Source organism: Nannobrachium achirus (assembly GCF_963921795.1).
Source record: "Nannobrachium achirus genome assembly, chromosome: 16".
Classification (NCBI taxonomy): Eukaryota; Metazoa; Chordata; class Actinopteri; order Myctophiformes; family Myctophidae; genus Nannobrachium; species Nannobrachium achirus.
Window position 1 is genome coordinate 19,218,836 of NC_137823.1, and position 23,879 is coordinate 19,242,714.

Genomic DNA, 23,879 nt, shown 5'->3' on the forward strand with positions numbered 1-23,879 from the left:
TAAAGCACAAAATAATGTGTTCCCAGTCTAAATGGGTTAAACCCCCTCCCCCTATGAAGAACATTCATGGGGGGCCCGCAGTGAATCCTTGTACCCAGGGCCCAGAATTTGGTGTGACACCCCTGATCCACACACATTTATGAGAGGGGCTGAGTGGGCACATAAGGTGCCTCGTGAATGGTCACTGAGCCGGTGTAAACACCAAACGCAGGGTAGAGGGGCACAGTGAATGTGGACTGGAATGTGTACAGGTGTATCAGTGTGTCAGAGAAGGTGATGCTGTAGAAGGACAGCGTCCCACCGGGACCGTCCGCGTACACTCCTACTCTGTTGGAGCCGGAGCGATAAACAGGGAGGACGACTTCCTTCTTGTTGTATCTGATAAGGAAACGTTGCTTGCAGAGGAAAAGGGTCCAGGACTTGCCGTTTAGACCGAGCCAAGTGCCCTTGCCCTGTCCTCTCCTGTTTATTCCCCTGTAAGTCACCGCCACATCGGAATCTCCGTCTACCTCTACCTCCCAGTAACGGCGTCCGGTCAGACCCTCCGTGCACATGATCTGTGGAAGCGTATCGAATCTGTCGAGATGATCGGGGTACGGCTGCTCCCGTCCCACCTGTGTCACCGTCTTGTTGTCGTCAGAGAGAGCGAGGCCTTTGTTTGCCGTGTTTGGGTCCAGTTTGGGTATATGGAAATCTGATCACAGAGACAGAGACAGAGAGAGAGAGAGAGAGAGAGAGAGAATCCAGACAGGAAAATCATTCAGCAGCAACGACAACAACAGCCTTTATTTCACCAATCAAGTAAAAATCAGATTTTCATTAGGGGTGGCATAGCTGAATGGTTAGGGAGCCCGCCTGGGGAGCCAGAGCCCCTGGTTGTCCCAAGTTTGATTCCAGGCCAGGGTAGCAATGCCGATGTGTGTCTCTGAGCAAGACTCTTAACCCCTAATTGCTCACGTGCTCCTTGTGGGCAGCAAATCAGCTGGGTTGGGCTGAAACTACTGGTTTTCCCTCGCGGGAGGAAGTTAACTATTATTACATTTAGAGCAAACTAGCAAAAGTGTGCTCTGCCAGGCCGGTTTGCCTACCCAGGGCCTGAAAACTTTGAAAGCCAATCATAGTCAGGAGACTAGAGATAAGCGAGCATAGAAAAGCAAGGAAGACACAAAACGGCACCCCAGACACGTTTTTAAGTTGCTTGATTCAGTGTTTCTATATTTGATATTCATTTTGTCAGACACAAGCCACTTAAAAACTATCATACATTGTCAATGTGTGATATTGACACAGACAGACATACTCACATCTTCTGAGGGTTGATGGATCAATCCAATGTTCTCCTCCGTGCTTCACACTGTAGGAAGTAAAACAACAATTGCATCAATGTCTAACTGTCTAACACAGGGGTTCTCGAACCTTTTTAGGCTGTGACCCCCAAAATTCCGGTCGGCTAATTCGAGTACAGATGACAGGCATGCAAACTTGTAGCTTTTCGGCGAAAATCGCCGTTTTTAATCCAAATTGATCGTTTGTGTGATTCGTTCAGATTCGATGTAAAAATATTTTGGGGGGGTGTCATGTCATCTAGGCTGCGTTGAGCAGCAGTGAGAAGAGGAGCGCTTTTTTTCTCTTCTTGGCTCCGTCCGTTTTGTCAGTGCAGTAGTCTGAAGGTGGATGGGGGATATGGTCGTTTTATCTTTGAACAAATCAAGCGCTCGCTTTCTCTTGCCTGTGACGTCAACACCCATGCTTGACTGAGGGAGTTGACTCTGTCCAGAGCAGCTGAGCGGAGAGCTGAACATAGTAATAGGTTGTCGTTGATATTGATAGTGTGGTGTAGTTGTGGATTGGACTTTTTAATTCGTTTGTATCGCGATGAGGTCGCTATTCTGCATCGATGCGGTGACGTGACATAATCGACTATAGCCTACGTTTGTTGATTTTCCTCAACGGTGATGGGATAGTTTTGCTACATGCTAACGCTATTAGCTCTGGTCCATAGCGTTAGACCGTTAGTGGAGAACTCCACTGTCTAGCGCGCAGAGCTAACGCTAAATCAACGCTATCATGCCGTTCCATCTGCCTCTTATTAGACAGAACAGAGATTTCTCGCATTTATTTTAAGATGAGGCAGAGAGAGCGTGAGAGAAAAATGAGGCAGAGTGAGGCAGAGGCACAGACAGTTCTCAAAGCGGAGAATACAACAATCATCTGTGGTTTTACAACACTGTTTCCCAAGCACTGGGTTGGGACCCATTTATGGGTCGCTAAAAAATGTTTATGGGTCCCTTAATGTTTCGTTTCCTACATTTAGTTTTGTATCATTTAAAAACATTCAAAAAACATTCTCCCCCAAAAAAGAATAACATTTAATGATTTAAAATAAAGAAAAGTTATTTTTTCCTTCTAATTTCATGAATAAATAAAATAAAAATCAAAGAAATTATCTTAGAAAACACTGGCCTATTTAAGAAGTAAGATAGAAAATAGCCGATCTCACAGCGTGCATTGTGTCTCTGTCTATGCCTGTCTATTAAAGACAAGTCCCTAAATATTATAGGTTATTCCTATAACTATATCTGTACTGTAGGCTATATTATATTTATAATTTTCTTCGTTATATCTAGATAGAACAATCGGTAGGCAACAAGTCCAATTTTGCTGCATGTTGTATATGAGTAAGTCACTGTTTTACCCAGTTAGAATTGTGCAAATTCACCCTACCGACCCAAAAAAGGTCCAAAATTTCGCGCCGCGCTGTGCGCGGCAAAGACTTCTGGCCAAAAAAGTTGTCACCTTTTTCACCTTGGGACTGTTTGCATGTCTGATGAACTACGGTTTAATCCGGTTTTAATATTAAGTGGCTCCACGTGGCTGAGAAAGAGTTAATGTGACACGGTTCCACAGATACATATTGTGAAAATAGCAGATCTACATGCTCACAACGGCGTTGGAGGAGGCTGGATTTGACAACAAGTGCGTTTAAACATGTTCATGCTTAGCTGCAGCTGCAGAATAGAATCTTCCAAGAACAAGTTTGATTTCATATTCATGTACAATGACAGCCGAGATGATGTGTGAGTGTGTGTGTGTGTGTGTGTGTGTGTGTGTGTGTGTGTGTGTGTGTGTGTGTGTGCGCGCGCGCGTGCGTGTATAATTTTTACACTGCAGGAATGACAGTTGACTAAAATGACGTAAGGCTTGTGCATGTTGGTGGTAGATATCAGTGGTCAGCACTAGAGGAGAGAAGAAGCAGGGACCCCCACAACCTCTTCATAGATTCCATATAGTTTCATCGTTTGAAAGCACAATCATCAGTGTATTTATTCTTTGTTGTATGACAGTGTAACGCAAACATTTAAAAAGTAGCCGATCTACAAGGCCCCATAGGCCTTGCCAAGAACACCTGCCTCTCTGCATGTCTCTGTACAAACACACACCAAACAAAGACAATGTTCTGCTTTCTATGGCAACTGTAGATGCCGTTATACAAACGCTATAAATGCGCTACTCTAGCACTCCACTCCCCGTTTCTCCCTTTGTTGCCTACTTTATGTTTTTCGACTAATGCTTGTTTATGTTGTCAAAAGATATTTTGGAGTGCACTTTTCTAGTGATTTACTTTTTTGTGAGCATTTTGTGTTCACTCCTGTGCTGTGCTTTGGTGGGTGTTTGGGATGAGACAATATATGAAACTATATATCAGTGGTTTTCAACCTTTTTTTTATATCAAGGTCCATTATTTATTCTGCATTTGAGCCACGGACCACCATTTGATGAGATTTAGCCTCTCTTTAGCCCAAACCTTGGGCGATATTTTTTATGGTTGGATAAGATTTTGTCCACAATTCCATTCCGTATTGATGTCAATACCATAGGAGAGATAACAGGCAAACGTTGATCAAAATAAAAATTCTTCTACATTCTCTAAATTGTGTAGACTTCTTGTAAATTAAGTAACACAGATGTTTAAGAACAACTGAACTCTTGAGAGCGTAAAATGGACCCGTAAGGGAGAGTGTAAAATGGACCCGTAAGGGAGAGTGTAAAATGGACCTGTAAGGGAGAGTGTAAAATGGACCCGTAAGGGAGAGTGTAAAATGGACCCGTAAGGGAGAGTGTAAAATGGACCTGTAAGGGAGAGTGTAAAATGGACCCGTAAGGGAGAGTGTAAAATGGACCCGTAAGGGTCCATTTGGTTTAATTTTACACTCTCAAGAGTTAAATGTCTATAAGGGTCCATTTGGTTACAAACTCTCCATCATTTAGATTTGGACCACTCGCACCACTGGTTGAAAACCACTGCTAATATATACATATATACTGTATATATATATATTGTAATGTAACAGATCAAAAACTTGTGAGTGGATGAATATCGTCACTGTCGAGCAGAAACCTTGTATCTCCAAGTTTCAGGTTTTTTCGTAAAGTAAAGCCCCGCTTCACCATACAAGACTGTCGCACAAAACTAGTGAAAACAGCAGGTCTACAAGCACACAACGCCTCGCACCGCGAGGCGTTGTGTGCTTGTAGATCTGCTATTTTCACTAGTTTAAAGGTTTCGACCCAACAATGACGATATGTATCTATCTATGCACTCGGACAAGGTCCAGGAGGTCTACACACCTGAGCTCCTTGTTTGCAGTAGAGCGCAGCAGGTTGACACTGGACTGCGGGAGTATGTTGAAGGACAGGTCCAGCATCTTCAAGTGGGACGGACTGGAGTTGATGGCCTCGGCCAGGAGTTCACAGCTTCTCTTGGACAGCCAGCAGTGAGCCAGTCTACAGGAAGAACCAAACAGCAGATGTTAGTTTGATCATCTGCTAATACTGTAGGATACATTATTCCTGGATAGAGAAGCTGCATTAGGAGCGGCGTTTTGGAATTTTATGAACATATGTGTTTAATATTGTTTTGCTCCTATTAAAATCCGTACCTGATTCACTTCAATTCACTGAGTTTCTTTTCACTTTTTGGATTGGATTATTAAGGAATTTCCTCAGTGTGTTTAAGACATCAAAGCTTAATAAGAAAATGAAAGAAATAAAGTAATTTCTTGGCTGAAGTATTCCTTAATAATTAGTATAATACAAGTTGATTTAAATATCAATATTGCTTTCTTACAGTAGGTGTTATACAGTTGGTGTTAAGAATATCAACATCAATAATATTCAGAACAAGGGGATGATGATGAACAAATTATCCAAACATACATAGTGTAGGTATTCAAGTTTGTCACTGTAGTCACAGACCTTATCATCACTGTACCTTATTAAGTCAGTCAGTCAACGTGGGTTACCACATCAACCTTATTCACACTCAAACTCTCACCACTGTATTCACATCACCACATATAACTGATGAAAATAAAAAATGAATGAATGAATGACTGAATCTGACCGTAGAATCTCCAGTTTACAATTTGGACTCTTGAGTCCAGCGCAGATGAGCTCCATATCGGACACGTCGAGGTAGTTGTAGCTCAAGTCAATGTCCCTCAGGTGGGATGGACTGGAACCGAGAGCTGCAGCAACAATCTCACAGTGCATCAGCTTGAGGTCCTGTTCCACGAGTCTGTGATTACAGATTAACAAATGTGTTAATGAGACGATTAGAACATATTCAACCAAGTTCTCTGTCAAGGAACGATGTACTGTAGGAACGATGTACTGTATATCTGGTTGTCAAGACATCAAAAGGTACATTGACGTAACCAAGAACGAGGAACCGGAGCGCAGAGAAGTGAAAGACGGATGGAAGGTTGTCTTGCTACCCATTAAGACCTGAAAAATACCTAGAAATGTCTTCTAAATGTTTCTTAATCTGTGGTGCTCAACTTTTTTAAGAATTAGAATCATTTGTATTTGACCGACCCCCATCTCATTGCAAACATTTTCACGGTCTTTCAAAAATAGCAGATCCACAAGCTCATAGCGTGGTCCTCGGTGCCGCGCTATGATCTTGTATATCTGCTATTTTTTAATAGTTAAAGCATAAAATAACTTGTTAAAGTGGTTAAAATCTAGAGTAACACGGATCCGTTCCAGGTCTAAATGGGTTTAAATGTTATTAATTTCTAGGTAATGTTAATTTCTAGTTATAGTGTTAGTTGTGTGACGGTACATAGACTCTGACTACTAACCGAGCCTTTATGCTGTTCTTCACAGCTGGCATCAGCCTCAACTTCCCCATCCACGATGCGTTGTACGACTCGGGGTCAAAGTCGTCCACGACCTGCTCCGCCATTATCAGCACGAAGGCCAGAGCCGAGCACTGGGTGTCGGTGAGCTCTGTCTTCGGTCTGTTCCCCGACCTCAGGTACTGCTGGATCTCCTGAAGAATAGAGTTGTCGTTCATCTCCAGCAGACAGTGGAAGACGTTGATGCATCTGTCGGGAGAGTAATCGGTCGTCTTGAGGCTCTTGAGGTGGTTGATCTCTTTCTGGAGGCTCTCTGGACTAATCTCCGCCTGACCCAGCAGACCTCCCAACAGACTTCGGTTGGACTCCAGCGCGAGGCCGTGAAGGAAGCGGATGAAGAAGTCCAAGTGTCCGTTGCGACTCGCTAGGGACTCCCTCGAGGCTCTCTTCAGGAAGCCCTCCGGGGAGACAATTTTAAACTTCTCTCCAAAGAATTTCTTCAGAACCTTAAGGTTCCCCTCTGTGAAACAGTGGAACAGGAACACTGCAGCCAAGAACTCCTGCATGCTTTGATGAACAAAGGAGTAGACCGTGTTCTCGAGGAGCACACTCTCTGCCTTGAAGATCCCTGGGCACACCTCTGACGAGTACAGCGAGGCTTCTTTCACATCAAGGCCAGACTCTTCCAGGTCTTCTTGGTAGAACACGATGGTGCCATTCTCCAGATGTTCAAACGCCAGCCTGCCCAGCTTCAGAAGAACATCCCGGTCAATCTTCTGGACCACCTGGCAGTACATCGCAGTCGGGGTCTTGGGCGTCGGCGCAGTCTTGTCCGTCCTCAACATGTCCTCCAGAACGGTAGCAGTGATCCGCATGAAGACAGGGACGTGACACATGACGTGGAGGGTCCTTGCTTTGGTCATGTGCGCGATGATTTTGTGGGCCAGATTCGCGTCGCTCAATCTCTTTCTGATGTACTCTTTCTTCTGGTCGCCTGTGAACCCTCGTATTACTGTCACCTTGTCAACACATCCGGGAGGGATCTGATTGGCTGCTGCAGGTCTGGTCGTTATCCAGAGGAGAGCTGCGGGGAGCAGATTTCCCTCGATGAGGTTTGACAACAGCAAGTCCACCGACGACGTCTCCGAGACGTCAGCGACAATGTCGTCGCTGTTGAATTTCATCGAAAACCTGCTCTCGTCCAGACCGTCAAAGATGAACCCAACTCTCCAGGCAGCGAGCTGCTCTGCTGTCAACTTCTTTAATGCTGGATAGAACTCCTGGATCAGTGTGAGAAGACTGTACTCCTCGTCTCTGACCAAGTTCAGCTCCCGGAATGACATCGGAAGCAGGAGATCGATGTCTTGATTGGCCGTGCACCTTGCCCAGTCCAGCGTGAACGCGTACACGGAGGATGTTTTTCCGATGCCGGCGACGCCCTTCGTCAGAACTCTTCGGGCGGGCGTCTCACTGCCTGGCAAGGGGAGGAAGACATCAGCGCACGCGATCGGCGTGCCGAGGAGGGTCATCATCTCCTTGGACGCTTTCTCGAGCTGCCACACTTCGTGCTGCTTGTCGAGCCCTACACTGTCTCCGTCCGCGACGAGGAGCGTTGTTCTTGGAGCAGTGATGTCTTCTCTCTGACCTTCTAACCTCTCTGTCAGACTGGTCTTTAAAGCCTCCTGCAGACTGACATCCACTGAAACACAACAGTTCATCAATGTTAACACGGGTTCAATCATCACTTTACACCCTAGAGCAGGCCATCAGGGGTCTTCAACGTTTTCAGGCCAAGGACCCCTTAATTGAGAGAGAGATGAAGCAGGGACCCCCTGTTAGGATAAATTATGATACATAATTATGTTATTGGTGTATGAGTCTCATATGACCATATAAAGGCATAATATGAACTGAACGTACAGTATATAAGAGACCACATTTTGGTCGCATATATACTGTAGGTTCAGGCAAACTGATTAAAGGTCATAATAACTTTGAATGCCCTGAATGTAATCATGTTTTGATATACTGTGATACTATGATATAAGTCACGAGTGGTGGAAAATTACCAACACTACGTGTCCCTTTCTTCCTGTTACTTCCTTGTTATGATATAGGAACGAATCAATGAGTTCCTACTACTTCCTTGTTATGATATGGGAACAAATGAATAAGTTCCACGACTTCTTACTGTCATAACTGTACTCTTTATATACATGTTAAACTTCCATTTTGGGAGAGAGAATCCTCTGACCTGACCGCTATGGTTGGGGAGAGAGATTAGAAAGCTACCACTATGGCAGCCCACTGCTTTGTCTACCTTGTCTGTCTCTCTTCAATACAACAATCTAAAGAAATATAGTCCTTTGGCTCTTTGTCTTATTTTAACTATGGATTTAGAGATCCATAATTTATTATTAATTGGTCCTTCGAGAATGGTCAAGCTGCGGTGCGTTTGACCAGCCAGGGGGGGACTTGAGGAACCGGTACTGATAGTACGGTCCTTCTCTCACCAGGGCTGGCCAAAACGTTCCGACACGCTTTAAAAGAACAGCAAGGAATTCTCTACATTGCTGTATTTTCAGACAAAGGATTTTATTTAGACAACAGTGTTATCTGAGTTTTGGATTAATGTGGACCCGCGTGGACATCCATCAGCACCGGACCGTGTGACGAAGGGTTGGATATCTCCACCGACGCTCGACGTGTGCGGTGCTTTGGGATCTCCACGCCCGGCAAATTCCTAAGTGATTAAGATAAGTACATATTTACTAAGTCCCCGTAACGTGTCGTGTCTGTTGAATTTTGAATTAACGATGTTAATGTTATGATAATTGATATGATTTGTGAAGTATGTTCTCCCTCTGTCTGGAGGAGTCTAATAATGTTTTGGTTTGACACGCGTCGTAAATTAACCCTTATCTGCTATAGATACAGATGGTCGTATAACTTTTTGTTTCATCTTACGTTTCAAGGTGGTGATCAACACCTTAAATCTATTTTTATCTATTTCTCTCCGGTTTTGGTCTCCCTCGCTCGTCGTGATGAGGAGACAGTACTGATTTTCAGACTTTAACTTTTTTCGGTACAGTTGTTTTTGTTTGTCTGGACCCTATGAAGGGTCATTATTTGTTTGTCCTCCGCAAGTGTCTGTTAGATCAAGCGGAATGTCCTCCGCAAGTTCAGTGTCTGTTAGATCAAGTTGCGGAATGTTTTGGAACAGCGACTCAGGCAGTCGGCTGTTTATGTTATTTGTAACTGTATCGATTAATCTGTGTTTATTTGGGTCTCTCAGTTTCATGGCTTTGCGCCAAGCCATTTGGAAATTGAGAAACAACATTTTATCTTTAAGACTATGTTACTGACCAGTTCTGTTTTCTGTAATATTAAATATTTTTAAGACGTTTTAAAATGTCTCTGAGAAATTAAAGTTAAGATTTAAGATTAAGAATAACTAACTAAAATTATTGATGCCTAAATTAATTTAAACTGTTGTAACTTTAAGATTTTAGAGCCCTCCATAGGATTATGGTCGTTTACAGTATTGATAATTCCTGTTTACTCTTATATGTCCCTCACTCCCTTGCTGCAGTCGCGATGCAGGCAGGGGAGTCAGGAACTAGCCTAAATTAATATAATATGTTGTAACGTTAAGTTTTAAAATCCTCCAGAGGATTCTGGCTGTGTATTATACTATAATTTCATTTATTTGATGACTTTTCTGTGAGAATGAATTTACCGTACTGTATGTGTGTGCGAGCAGAAGATTTGCGTGTGGGTGCTGCTTCAGTAAACCCCCCCCTCTCTGACTCCCATCTCTGTGAGCATGAGTGCGTGTGCGTGCGTGCGTGCACTTGTGTGTGTGTTCCAATACTGTATGTGTGAGTGCGGGCATGCGCCTGTGTGTGCGTAAATGTCGCTTTAACCCCTTATCTGTTCCACTCCCTCTCCATCACTCTTGTGTGAGTGCGTGCGTGAGCGTGCGTGTTGACTGTGATTCATGCCTGTCGAGGTGTGTGCGTATGTGTGCCTGTGTGCCTGTTAGACATCTGCCGCCTTCAAGGTCAGATGGTCTGTGTGTGAGAGAATTGTTTTGGGAACATGTCTTGTTTAGACTTTCCTTTCTCCTATTTTTCGTAAACGTTCTGATTGTTTACTGTCTATGGTATTTTGTTTAATTGTTCTGTTCTCTTACTGTTAAAAACTCCATTACCCATAAATCTCTTGGTTGGGAACGTCATGTCCCTGTTTACCATAACAACCAAATTAGACCCCATCGCTGGGAAGGACACAAGGTCGCTTCTCGCCCTTCAGGCGTATTACTTATCACTAGACACAGTGTCTAGCAACTCTCCCCATTCCTGACTGGTACTGTATAGTGCCCTTTTCATTGATTTAAATAATTTAAATTATTTTATTATAACTGTTATGTCACAACTATAAGTTGTAACAAAAGGGGAGTGTTTAAGGATTCATTTTGATTTTAATTTCATTTTGATTTGATTTTAATTTATTTAATTTGGTTTTTCATCGATTTAAGATTTATTTGAAACTTAATTTGAAATATTTCTGTTTCATGGGCTGACGCTGACGGAGAGAGGAGGAAGGCAGTGTGGGGAAGGAGGAGAATCGGGTCAACTGAGAACCACCTGACTGAGATGGGGTGCAGACGAACCACGACCTGAGGCCCGGCCAGACCAGTGCACGAGCCAATCAACCGCAGCGGCACGATGTAAAAATCGTGCCTTGTCGGTGAGAATTCTGTTGCACTGTTGTTGATGCCATGTGTAGTACAAACACTATCATGATGAACTAAATTGTTGTTGAAACAGTAAACTGGCCAAGTCTTCGTCCCCCCTAGGAATCACCTGAGAGACCCAGAAGAACGACCCCACATCAACTGCATCCTGCGTCCTCCTCCCTCACGTCTCTACAATGCCCCAACGTCAACGTCAACATCACCACGTCATCATCATCACCCTCATCATCATCATCGTCATCATCGTCATCCGATCAATGGTCATCCGATCAACTCATATTTTCTTTTTTCATTTTTCATTCTTTATTCTTTATTTTTATCTGTTTATTCAATTTTAATTCTGTCTTCATTCATCTGTAAGAAACGATGAATGATGTGTCACATTTCTTTAAACTTTAAGGATTTATTCCAGTTCCCTTTTAAAAAAAATATATTACAGTCCTTTTCGAAAATTTGAATTTATAAATATTATTAAAGTCTTCATAATATTATTATTATTATTACCCTGATAAAATGTTTAATATGGAGGTCATATGAACCTCATACAAAAATGAAAAGGATAGATTGTTAGGATAAATTATGATACATAATTATGTTATTGGTGTATGAGTCTCATATGACCATATAAAGGCATAATATGAACTGAACGTACAGTATATAAGAGACCACATTTTGGTCGCATATATACTGTAGGTTCAGGCAAACTGATTAAAGGTCATAATAACTTTGAATGCCCTGAATGTAATCATGTTTTGATATACTGTGATACTATGATATAAGTCACGAGTGGTGGAAAATTACCAACACTACGTGTCCCTTTCTTCCTGTTACTTCCTTGTTATGATATAGGAACGAATCAATGAGTTCCTACTACTTCCTTGTTATGATATGGGAACAAATGAATAAGTTCCACGACTTCTTACTGTCATAACTGTACTCTTTATATACATGTTAAACTTCCATTTTGGGAGAGAGAATTCTCGACCTGACCGCTATGGTTGGGGAGAGAGATTAGAACGCTACCACCAGGATGGCAGCCCACTGCTCTGTCTACCTTGTCTGTCTCTCCTCAATACAGCAATATAAGAAATATAGTCCTTTGGCTCTTTGTTTTATTTTAACTATGGATTTATAGATCCATATTTATCTTTAATAATTTATCTAATACCCCCACAACCTTTTCATAGATTCCATATAGTTTCATCGTGTGACAGCACAATCATCATTCATCAGTGTATTTTGTATTCATGTCAACTTGTGTTTTCAGATATTTAACCACTTGAACCGTCCATACATAATAAACTTGACATTTCACTCTGTACTTGTCAGCTCTTTTTCCCCTCTACACCAAACCTCTTTGCCAAAAATAGCCGATCTACAAGCTCAGCACGAGGCGTTGTGAGTTTGTAGATCTGCTATTTTTGGCTAAAGTTCTCAGATATGGACGCAAGCGTTCAGGTGGTTAATATAAAAAAGGAGATTTTTTTTTATTTTCTATCACATAAAGATTTGGAGGACCCTCTGTAGTAACTCTGAGGACCCCCTAGGAGTCCCGGACTCCCTGTTAAAGACGCTTGCCCTAGGGAAATATATGGTTTATCATTTACAATCCCAGAATAAAAACTGGATACAATACAACTAGAAAGGTGCAATTTGGGGAAATGAGTTTCACTACACTTCAATACGATTCTTTTGTTGAAAATCTGTTATTTCAGAGAGCAACGCTTTCGTACTAGCAAGTATATAAACTAGGCTTTACTTGGTACGGTGCTGGTCTGATGTGGTGTCTGCAGTCCAGGGCTTTGTGTGAAGGTCTCTCCACTGTTCCCCTCTCTGTGGACACACACACACACACACACACACACACACACACACACACACACACACACACACACACACACACACACACACACACACGTATGTGTTAATTCTAATTTGACAGCAAGGTTTGATTTAGTTTTAGTCATAGTCTTTGGAATAAAAAGATATTTCGTTGTAGTCATATTTTAGTCGACTAAGTATCATAAGATTTTAGTCGACTAAATCTACAGTTGATTTTAGCAAAGGCGTCGAAATGCCTACTTTTAGACGTGGTTGCATTCTGAAAACAGCAGATCTACAAGCTTATACGCTTGTAAATCTGCTGTTTTCAGAGCGCAACACCTGAGCGCAACCAAACATTAAATGACTCGTCTTTTAGTTCTACTGGATCTCTTCTCCACCAGTCCCTCCTTAACACGTTAGTCTAGTTTTTATTTGTTGATGAAATTGTCAATATCTTTAGACATAGTTGTATATTGTATAGGAGGATTGTATAAGAGGATTCACATACTTTGTGTCTGGGGCTACAGGTTTCTCTTCAGACTGGTCACTCTTCATAGACACACAGCTGGCTGTTGGAGACTCTGGTCTGAAATGATAAAATTGTTTCTAAAATTATCACATGAATGGAACACAAATCTGTTTCTCCAAGATTCTGTAATGTTATGTCCCAGTCCCAACTGCATGAAATAGTAATAACATAACAATAGACAGTGAAACAGTGAAGGATTGCACTAAAATACAGTGCAATAACAGTTGCATCTATAGACAGATATGCATTCCATAGTTTGAAGCATAAATAGGACAGGCAAACAAGCAGACAGCCAGTAGGCTATAGCGTAGCTTCGCCAATGTACGACTTAATTCACAAACTGCACACATAGGGTGTGTAAAAGTTGTTTTCGATCGATCCTAAAAGAAACCGATATTCTCTCAGGTTTTCCTTGTGACATACTGTATCTTAGGGGGAAAGATTTACATATTTGCGTATCGTAAGATAATATGAATGTAAGACTCTAGTCTAGTGCTATGGATGAAAAAGCTATTTCCAAGGGTGCTCTGATTAAAAATTAAAAATAAAGTTTGAGAACCACTGGTAGGCCCGTCACAATTATTAAATAATCGTCTAATCACAATTATTTGAGATAGTCGCAATTATTTGACATAATCACAATTATTTGACATAATCACAATTATTTGACATAATCACAATTATTTTGTCATAAATCATCATAATGGTTTCCATGTTGCAATAGCAGTGGATATAGGCAATCTACAAGCTCACAACGCGTCGCATCGCGGCGCGTTGTGAGCTTGTAGATCGGCTATTTACACTATCAATGTTTAGTTCTTTTTTAAGTATAACGTTGTCAAATATGTCCGTCATTTCTTTGCATATTTAGGTTATGTGTCATATCTGCCATGTGCATATACTGATATATTATTGATTTCAGCTGCTCCAATTCCAAACAGGCAAACAGGACCTGTTTTAATTACTTCTGTCCATATTAGTCGTTTTTAATGACTAGTATTGCATTTGTATAATACTAGTATTACTTTGTATATTAACTTATTTGTACTAAAGTTCATAAAGTTAACAAATTGTAAGTATAACAAAATGCATTTGAGTATAACTAAAGAATAGCACAAAAAAATGCCAGTCTAGCAAGTCTACAAGCGTCACTTGTAAGTAAGTAACGTGTCACAATGTGACACGTTACTTAGACTACTTAGGGCCTATGTGTGATAGTAGAATGATGGAGTGGGACATTACTTTACAAAATAAGTTACGTTCAAATATGGAGATAAGAGGTTTCTGTTGACAGCAACAGTATGCAATGTGGCCCCCTGGAGTGAGTGTGGAAATACAGTGGCCCTCTCTGTCATCAAAGTTGCCCACCCCTGTTATAGAAGGATTCCCATACTTTGTGTCTGGGGCTCCTGGTTCATCTTCACACCGGTCACTCTCCACTGACACACAGCTGGCTGTTGGAGTCTCTGGTGGTCCGTCGACCAGTTTCTCCCAGGGTTCACTCATGATGCGGCCTTTGTTAAACCTTTGGTTGCAGAGACAAGAGAACAGATCAGGAAACAGGAAATACTGGATGCTTGTGCACGACACCTGCATGCTGCACACACCCGCTTATAGGCCTACAGATACCAACCAACGGATTCCAAATATCTGGCAAAGTTGTGACGTGTTTTATACAAATATGCAGTGGTGTGTGAAGTAACTAAGAACATTTACTTAAGTACAATTTTTAGGTATTTGCACTTTACTTGAGTATTATTTTCAATACTTTTACATCTACTCCACTACATTTCAGGTCCTAATATTGCACGTTTACTGCACTATGTTTATTTGAGCACTTTAGTCACTAGTAGTTACTTTGCAGATTTTTATTATTATTATTAGTCTACAAAACATACATTAACCACTTCAGCTCTATGGACAATTTGGCCATTTGAAAATAGCCGAAAATAGACGATGTACAAGCTCACAATCATTTGGCTACTTTCAAAAGATGTTTTATACATTTGAAAACTTTAAATGGGACATTCTGTTCTGCATGAGTACTTTTACTTTGGGTGCTTTAAGTACATTTTTGATGCCAATACTTTTGTAGCCTACATTTGTTTTACTTCTAGAGTATTTCTACATTGCAGTATAGATACTTTTACTTGAGTAAAACATTTGAGTAGGCATACTTTTTGCATGAGAAAGAGAAAAGGCCGTGGTCACGTGATTGACGGTAAAATGTGAGGAACTAACTAGAGGCCTGCAAGCATAGCCTGCAAGTCTGACCTCGATTCACCCGTTCTATGGTTCTATTCACCAGGCTTTCCAGTTTCCGTACCCGTGAGAAGCCTGGTTTCTATTACGAATTAGCCGGTGTGATCCGGCCTAGAGCCCGCCTATTGTATCTGGTTATGTACACGCACACATAACATGCAAGAAACGATTCCGTATCCGGTATAGACACAGGCCGGATCAGCAACTTGCAAAGCAACTTGATCTAAAAGTGATGCGTAGAGCATTTGGGGGAGGGGAAATTAGGAAAAAAAAGGCACAGGTAAGAAGAACTTTAAGGTTTACGTTGAAAAGGGGAAGCAGAAAAGAGAGAAGTCTTCAGGGCATCAAGCCATCAAATACACGCACAGATCAGCTTATATTTGCTCCTTTTGCACACAACAACACAATATGACAAATATGTCAGTCTACGACATTAATTTCCCAAAACAATGCAAGAAGACATTAATTTCCCAAAACAATGCAAGAAAGCCAATAAACACGGAGAGACAATAATTTACAATAAACGATGACAGCACAAGGTAAAAACATCAACACACCAAATGCAAAGAAAATAGAAATGGTAGGTCTATAATCAAACAAACGTAGGTCAAAAACCTATTCAGTCAAAAACAATCAACTTACCATTCAGTTTGCAGTAGCCTAAAATGTGTTGGTGTTCCTCAAAATGGAGCGTGCGATCACAGTGCTACCGGTTTGTCTTCAACTGTCTTGTGAAGGAGGGGATTTTCCAGTGTTTTATAGTTTCACTTTAGAGCTGATGTTCTGCCCATAGACAGTAACAATGGAACAATTCCTGTCTTAGGGTGCCATCTAGTGGCGAACATGTGATACTTACACACCAGTGGTTCTCAAAATTTGTCATGTCAAGGACCCCAAATTTACACTTAGCCTATTATTAGCCCGCGGACCCCCATTTGAAAAGACATGCCAGGGACCCCCATAAGAGAAGACTTTTTACAGCTCTATAGCAGTGATTCTTAACCATTTTAATGTCAAGGACCCCTAGTTTGACATGCATTTTAGGCTATATACAGGCCCAATTTAATGGTATTTCTATCTCTGACTGAGACCCCTATTTAGATTGTAAAATCAATGTTAATGTAACTCAGAGAGTGTACACATGGAACCAAATGGGTCAATTTTGTTGGACCTTTCCTTTCCTTTCTTTTTTTCCCCCTTTTTTTTTTTACAAAATATGGACCCTGACGGGTCCATTTTGGTTCCATTTGTACACTCTCTGAGTTATAGACCCAATAATGGTCCATTTGGTTCCTAACTATCATTTAGCTGGGGACCCCCTGGAACTCCCTCAAGGAACCCTGGGGGTCCCCGGACGGAACGCACTTAGTTTGAAAACCAATGATTTACAAAACTAGCTTCAAAATGCATGTTCTAGATTTGTTGCACCTAAAATAAAATGTTTAGTAGAGGTGTTGGTTAGTAATAAAGCAGGTCTGTCTGTCTCTTCAATCAAAAGTATATTTGCGGACAAACTGATAGATTGATAGGGTTAACACTCAGGGCAGTACTATATCAGGAGGGAGAGCTGCTGTCTTGGAATTGGAAGGTTCCTATAGTTTGATTCCCCTTAAGGTTACTGTTGAGATGTCCTTGAGCAATATACTAGACCAGGGTTTCTCAAAGTTGATGCCGTCTAGGCCAGTGGTTCTCAACCTTTTCAAGCCGCGACCCCCCAAATAATCTAATTTTAGATAATAAAATTACCCCCCTGACAAGCACTAAGAGTTGAGGCATTACATTTTGTATAACACGGTTCTATTGTGACAATAGCAGATCGTTGCGAGGCGTTGTGAGTAGATGTAGATCTGTAGATCATGTAGATCTGCATGATCTGTAGATCATGTAGACCCACAGGTTGAGAACCATTGGTCTAGGGTGCCGTGATGGTGCAAGTCCAGCGGTGCCACAGGATACTTTAATAATATTTGGAATTCATCAATATCACTTCAGTTTAACCACTCATCTGGAGTCTAAGTTATGTTGATAAGTTAGTTAAAGAGATGTCAGGTGGAAAAAAAATAATAAACAAATCGATTGTGCATTAAGTATCTATAGAGTGTCCTTATAGATTGACATTTTCTGAATATTTCACTATTTTGTATGTGTCACTTCGATAAAAAAGACCAAACTGAGTTTGATTGCTGGAAGTAGGCCTGCATAAAACATGTTGTGTAGCTCTACTTATTATAACTCTATGGTGTAGCTATTACAAGCTGAACGTTTTGGGGCTCTCGGGTGATAGCTGAAACCTCAGAACAACAGCCACACAATAGTAAACAGAAACTACAGATAGCCACTCATTACCCAACAGAAACTTGTCATCTGTTCACCCAGAGGTGAGGTGCGCAGGCCCACGGGTGTGCTGTGGCACTTTTTGTGATGCTTGCTTTGGCAATGTAAATGTATGTTTTCTCATGCCAATGAAGCTCCTTTGAATTGAATTGAATTGAATTGAATTGAATTGGACACGCCCTGGTGTCTACCAACATAGAGACTTGTTTGTTTCCATTGTGGTCTTATGTGTTGAATTCATCAACAGAGCCTAGAATATGAACACAGACCAACAAATACAAATATCTATATATCTAGCTATATTTACAGGGGGGAAATGGTTAGTTATTATGAATCCAAAGGGATTCAATATCTATCTCCACCTGTAGTTTTCTGATAGATGCTTTGTCAGGCCAGTTTAGAAGTCAGTCATTCACATCCTTTAAAGGACAACTTTGTTTTTTTACAACAATGGTTCGTATTTTAGATTGTAATTACAGAAAATGGGTGAGTGTGAAAATGTTTTCATTTAAGCCTACTTCTTTCTATCGTTTTATCCATTTTAGCAAGTTTGATGTGTGGGTGGGGCATGCGTGCCTGTGGCTAAATATGTATTTTTACGAGCCAACAAATTCTTTATTACTATTTACAGTAACACTACTAGCCCCCATAAGTCATAAATATGGCGGTGCATGTTGGGAATGGGCTAAAAAGACATATTTAGCCACTTGTAGGCATGCCCCCAACCACTAAAATCAAACTAGCTAAAATGGCTAAAACGATAGAAAGCAGTAAATGAAAACATTTTTATATTTTCTTTTCTCTAATTACAATCTAAAATATGAACCCTTGTTGTAAAAAAAACAAAGTTGTCCTTTAATGGAAGATGTCAGGGCATTCCGCATTATGGCGGCAGAGTAGTAGGTTAGAATTAATATTTTCCCATCTTTGTGCTAAATGTGGGGGGTACAAGATGGTAGGTGCTCCCTCTGTTGTTGTGACTGTGTGTCACTCACTTTGGAGTAGTAGTTAGTTAGTAAGTATGTAACCTCGCGTCACCAGACTTTCCACCTCGGAGGAAAGCCTGGTATTCGTTCTAAACTGGCTGCCGTGATCCGGTCTAGGCGTGACCTAAACTGGAAAGAAGGCCAGAAAAAAATGAAAAGGGAAAGAAAAGAAACTGGTTCCGTTTTTTTCTGCCTCACTTTGTTTTGGTCCCCCCTGTTTGTTTCTTCAATCCCCATTTAAATGCTCAAGTAGTGTAGTCTTGCCAGGCGCTATGAGTTGGACAAACTTTTCAAAAATAAGCAAAACTAAGCGGCATCAAGGGTTTTATTGGGTAGGCCCTAAAATTATGTCCTTGATTGCAGGGAATTATTTTGGGTTAAAACTTGTTCCGGGTTTTGCCAAATTGTAGTCCGTCTGTTGACTACAACATGGCCACGTTTTTCCGCTCCCGGACGGATCAGGAACCCAAAAATGGTGATCCCAATGATCCCAGGCTAGTAGGTATGAGGGCACTGTCCCTTTTAGTATCTTACATACCAGTCCCATTAAGCCTTTCTTCTACTCTGAGCCATCCCAAACTACCAAAGTGAGTCCGCAGTCGGTCGGTCATGGGCTTTAGGCCGAGAAGTAGTCGTATCAGTTTGTTTTGGGAGGTTTGAGGCTGAGTTTTTAGTGACATTGAGGTGTTGGAGAACCAAAGAGGTGTAAGCATACTCAAAATGACATTGAACGAGGGCTCCAGCTAGAATCTTTAGTGCACTCTAGTTGACCCTTTTGGGTGTTCCATGGGCATCTTCTGGAAGCACCCTGAGTCTCAGTGTTGGCACCAACTGGACCTGATTATCATCACCAGGCCTTGTGCCCTGTCCTGACCATAATTAGTGCGGTTGCCTGAAAGGCAACACACTATTATACTATTATTATCAGCTCGAGATTACAGAGTAACATTTAGCCATTGAGGAACCAGCATTTTTGTGACGTCACCTTTAAGCAGTTTCCTCATTGGCTAAAAGCATTTTTTTCTGCTTCCTCATTGGCTAAATGTTACTTATGACGCATGGTGACTTATGCCCACAACATCAAAAGCAGTTTTTGTTGCTTCGTCATTGGTTAAATGTTACTCCCTCCATACACCAGGGGCATAGTTCCGCCGATTTAAAATGACTCCAATACGGAACTAAAACTTCCTATGATTGGCCGCTAGTTGCGCTGTTTGCGCTGAAAATAAGGTCCCATTTATGTTAAAATTGATGATAAAGTTGCGGAGGGCGTGGCCAACTAAACTAATACCAGCCGGCTGTGTTCTTCTTCGTGTGCTGTATTTCGGGGGGCTCCGACCACATTCTCCCATGTATCTCTGTGGTTGCACGCGACCGTTGGCAGCCAATAGCATCCTCTGGTGCCTTTACAATCTATGATGGCAACACCCATGCCAAGGAACCATATTGTGTCATTTGCGCTGCATAGAAACCAATGGCTTCGCTTTGTCCATATCTTTTATACAGTCTATGGCGCTATACACTAGACTACTGTCTGTCTCTCCTACACTGTCTCTCTCTCAGCTGTCCTACTGTCTGTCTCTCCTACACTGTCTATCTCTCGGCTGCAATGCCAGTCTCTCCCACATGTCTGTCCCTGTTCCAACTTGCCCGCTGCAAGTTGGAACCGAGTCAAAATATCCTAATATTTGCTCAGCCGGCAGCCATATTGTTCCTCACCCATACATTCATGTGCACAATTATTTATTGAAAAGGCCAGCTGTTTAATACAGAACTGCTTTATATATTGACTGTGCACACATATATAAGTGCCTTCTGTCCTTTGTGGTAGATGGAGGCTAATAATGCTGACTCAATAGAGCATCTAGACACAGCACTGGGTTTAGCATTAAAGAGCTTCTCTTTGTAATGAATTTGCCTTACACCAGTAAGTACATAATGTACCGGATGGATATACTGTACTTGATGGACAGTAACTAAAGTACATTTACTTGAGTACTGTACTCGACAGACAGTAGGACAGCTGAGAGAGAGACGAACAGCTGAGAGGGAGACAGTGTAGGAGAGACAGACAGACAGTAGGACAGCTGAGAGGGGCAGTATATGGGACCTGCATATTGGATGGGGGGGTAAGGGACCTGACTAGGGGGCAGAAAAAAGTTTCAAAACCAAGACACTCGACCAAGCTGGATGCACCGGCACCGCAGCGGATTGGAACCCCCAACCTCCGCGGTAGCGGTCAGCTGCTTAACCACTGCAAACAGTCGATTAGTGTGACAGAAGATTAATTGGAACATGAGTAATGCCTTAATTAAACAGCTATTTAACCAGCCATTACTGAAATGTCAAAGGGAACCACAAGTTATGAAATATTACGATTTGCTAATATACAAACAATCATTACATGACCATGTTTGAACATTAATAATTATATAACGCTTTCTCCACTTTATAAACCGCATGTCCAGCACTGTCTGTCAGCACACACACACACACTCACATACTGCCATGCTGTTTCTACACACACTAGCCTTCCTTCTCCTGATGGGTGAGTGATGACTTTCCATAGTTGGTTATTATGAACCATCTCCATCTAAAAAGTTTGGGAACCACTGGTTCGTTCCCATTTCCAAACTTTTTAGCTCGAGACCCAAAAGAGAAATCAGAGGTTTGGCAAACTAGTGAAAATAGCAGATCTAAAAGCTCACAACGTGTCGCATTGTGAGCTTGTAGATTTCTTGAACGTTCTTTTTCTAATTTATGGAATGTCTTTGTTTTTTTCTTTTATTTCTTCATGAAATTACTGAAGAATTCGTTGAATTTGTTTTTTATTTGACGATTATTTTGCTGTGCTTTTTTGGGAATGTTTTTTGAAAATGTTTTGAAATCATAATAATAATAATACGGTAAATTAAAAACAAAATGTAGGAAAACCAAAAATTAAGGGACCCATAAGAATGTGACCCAGTGTGATCACTGGCACACTGGCAGAAGTGTTAGAGAGAGATTTTATATTTTGAATTTAAAATTTTGCAGCAAATTACATCCTGCACATAATTCCATTCCATTAAAATTCTGAACTTTGACTGAGGAGGGAGTCGAGGAGATATAGGTGAGTCTAATGATCGTTATAACAATGTCCTGACAATCAAAATATGTCAGAATTCTATCATTAAAACCTATGTTGACATGGCACACTGACTATCTAGAAAATAAATACATGGTACGTCATTTCAAAAAGGTTGCTGACCCCTGCTCTACATTGTGATAGACTATAGCAGGGTTCCCCAATAGGCGGCCCGCGGGCCATTTGCGGCCCGCGGGGGGCTACTGTCTGGCCCCCACCAACCCCAGTAATAATGTTGGTATAAGAGCAGCAACAACACTAGTATATCGTCGTTGTCAGGTGGAAACCTCGTATCTCCAAATTTGTACGTTCTTTCGCAAATCATACAAGGCCGTCGCACAAAAGTAGTGAAAACAGCAGATCTACAAGCACACAACGCCTCGCAGTGCGAGGCGTTGTGTGCTTGTAGATCGGCTGTTTTCACTAGTTTAAATCATTTTTAATATGATAAATTCAAAACGAACGGTTTGGGACATACAAGATGTTCACCTGACAACGACGAAAACTGTCGCTGGAGTAGTGGGAACACCACCGCCGCCCCCTGCAATGTTGTGGCCCTCGGCTTGGTACATGATTCGGCCCTTGAGGAAAACTAATTGGGGAACCTTGGACTATAGTAATCATCGCTATGTTACTGGTTAGTAACAGGGATGATCTCCCTGTCTCTCAAGCTCTTTAATAAACAGAACATATTTTCAGGTGGGTTGCCAATTCATTCGACCAGGGGAGATAGCACTTTATCAGCTTCAATGTCATACTGTTCCTGTTCCAATTTAGCCAATTTAATTTTTTTAAATGTTCCCCTGCCACTGGACACAATAATTGTGTAACTCAATGATTTCTGTCACAATACCATTTATTTTCAACCAAAAAATAATATATCATTCACAACAGGGACGTGCAGAGAATGTTAGAAAGGCAGGGGCTGACATTTCTAAAAGGGCCTTTTGGTGAAAATATCGGAAATAGCAGACCCCGCACTGCGACGCGTTGTGAGCTTGGAGGTCGGCTATTTTCGGTGCTTGATACCACATTAAACTGAGGAGAAAAAAATGCAATACTGGAGAGGTGGCGTACAGCACGGATTTGTACACAGTGAGGGCAATTCTTAATCAACATAAGATGCTGCATTCAAGTTCAGGAGAGTTTGGACAAAGCAATTCCCTTGAATGCTGCCTTCGGGTATGGCATGGAAAGAGGGAATTTGCATTTCGTTCACCATAGTCAAAACTGCATTCATGGTCTGGAGAGGGCACTTTTTACAGACTTTTCAACCAAAACTATAATATATCATTCACAGCAGGGACGTGCAGAGAATGTTAGAGAGGCAGGGGCTGACATTTCTAAAAGGGCCTTTTGGTGAAAACTGCATTCATGGTCTGGAGAGGGCACTTTTTACAGACTCAAGCCCCCTTTGATGTCTATGCGTGCACGTGCCTGCTGTGAGACCTGTTCCTTGTTCCGCAGGTGGAGTTAGTTCTGGTCAGGAGGAGGTGAACTGTTCCTACGTTGCTCTGCTGGCTCACCTGAACCTGAGCAGCCACGCCAGCGTCCGCCCCGTGAAGAACTGGACCACAGCCACCACAGTTGGCATGGACGTCACCATAAATGGCATCATTGAGGCGGTAAGGACGTGTTAGATATGTATACCACCAGTGTTATAGGATAGTCCCGCCTCACCCGTGTCTTGGCTGCCTGGTGAGCTTTAGCTTAGTTTTTATTTTGTTTGTCAGTGAAAAAAGGTATCCAACTGTTTCCGCAAGACTTTACTGTAGCATTATCTGTGGGACACTTCCGGTTAACAGCAGACATACAAGCTTGTGAGCTTGTAGATCACACTCGGCTGCCACGCCGGAAATGCCGCTCGCCTTCTGCGCAATGCATGATGGGATGTTGGAAAGTTGTGGATATAGTC

General features: G+C 41.8%; 2 protein-coding genes across 2 annotated transcripts in view; one reads left to right on the top strand and one right to left on the bottom strand.

Annotated features, from left to right (window-relative positions):
• Window positions 1-16,242, bottom strand: LOC308300389 (protein NLRC3-like). Its single transcript, XM_080744207.1, has 9 exons — window positions 16,160-16,242; window positions 14,649-14,780; window positions 13,235-13,312; window positions 12,662-12,735; window positions 6,147-7,842; window positions 5,405-5,578; window positions 4,630-4,785; window positions 1,305-1,354; window positions 1-694 (listed from the first exon to the last, which is right to left on the bottom strand). Exons 2-9 carry the CDS (start codon window positions 14,759-14,761, stop codon window positions 138-140), a joined length of 2,898 nt encoding a protein of 965 aa, XP_080600333.1. The 5' UTR covers window positions 14,762-14,780; window positions 16,160-16,242; the 3' UTR covers window positions 1-137.
• LOC308300870 (5-hydroxytryptamine receptor 3A-like) overlaps window positions 16,044-23,879 on the top strand; it is a gene marked incomplete at both ends in the record, with an annotated part of 21,499 nt that continues 13,663 nt past the window's right edge. Inside the window, 2 exons of the mRNA XM_080744766.1 lie at window positions 16,044-16,056; window positions 23,432-23,589. Coding sequence (XP_080600892.1) covers window positions 16,044-16,056; window positions 23,432-23,589 — 171 coding nt within the window. The remainder of the gene's footprint in view (window positions 16,057-23,431; window positions 23,590-23,879) is intronic.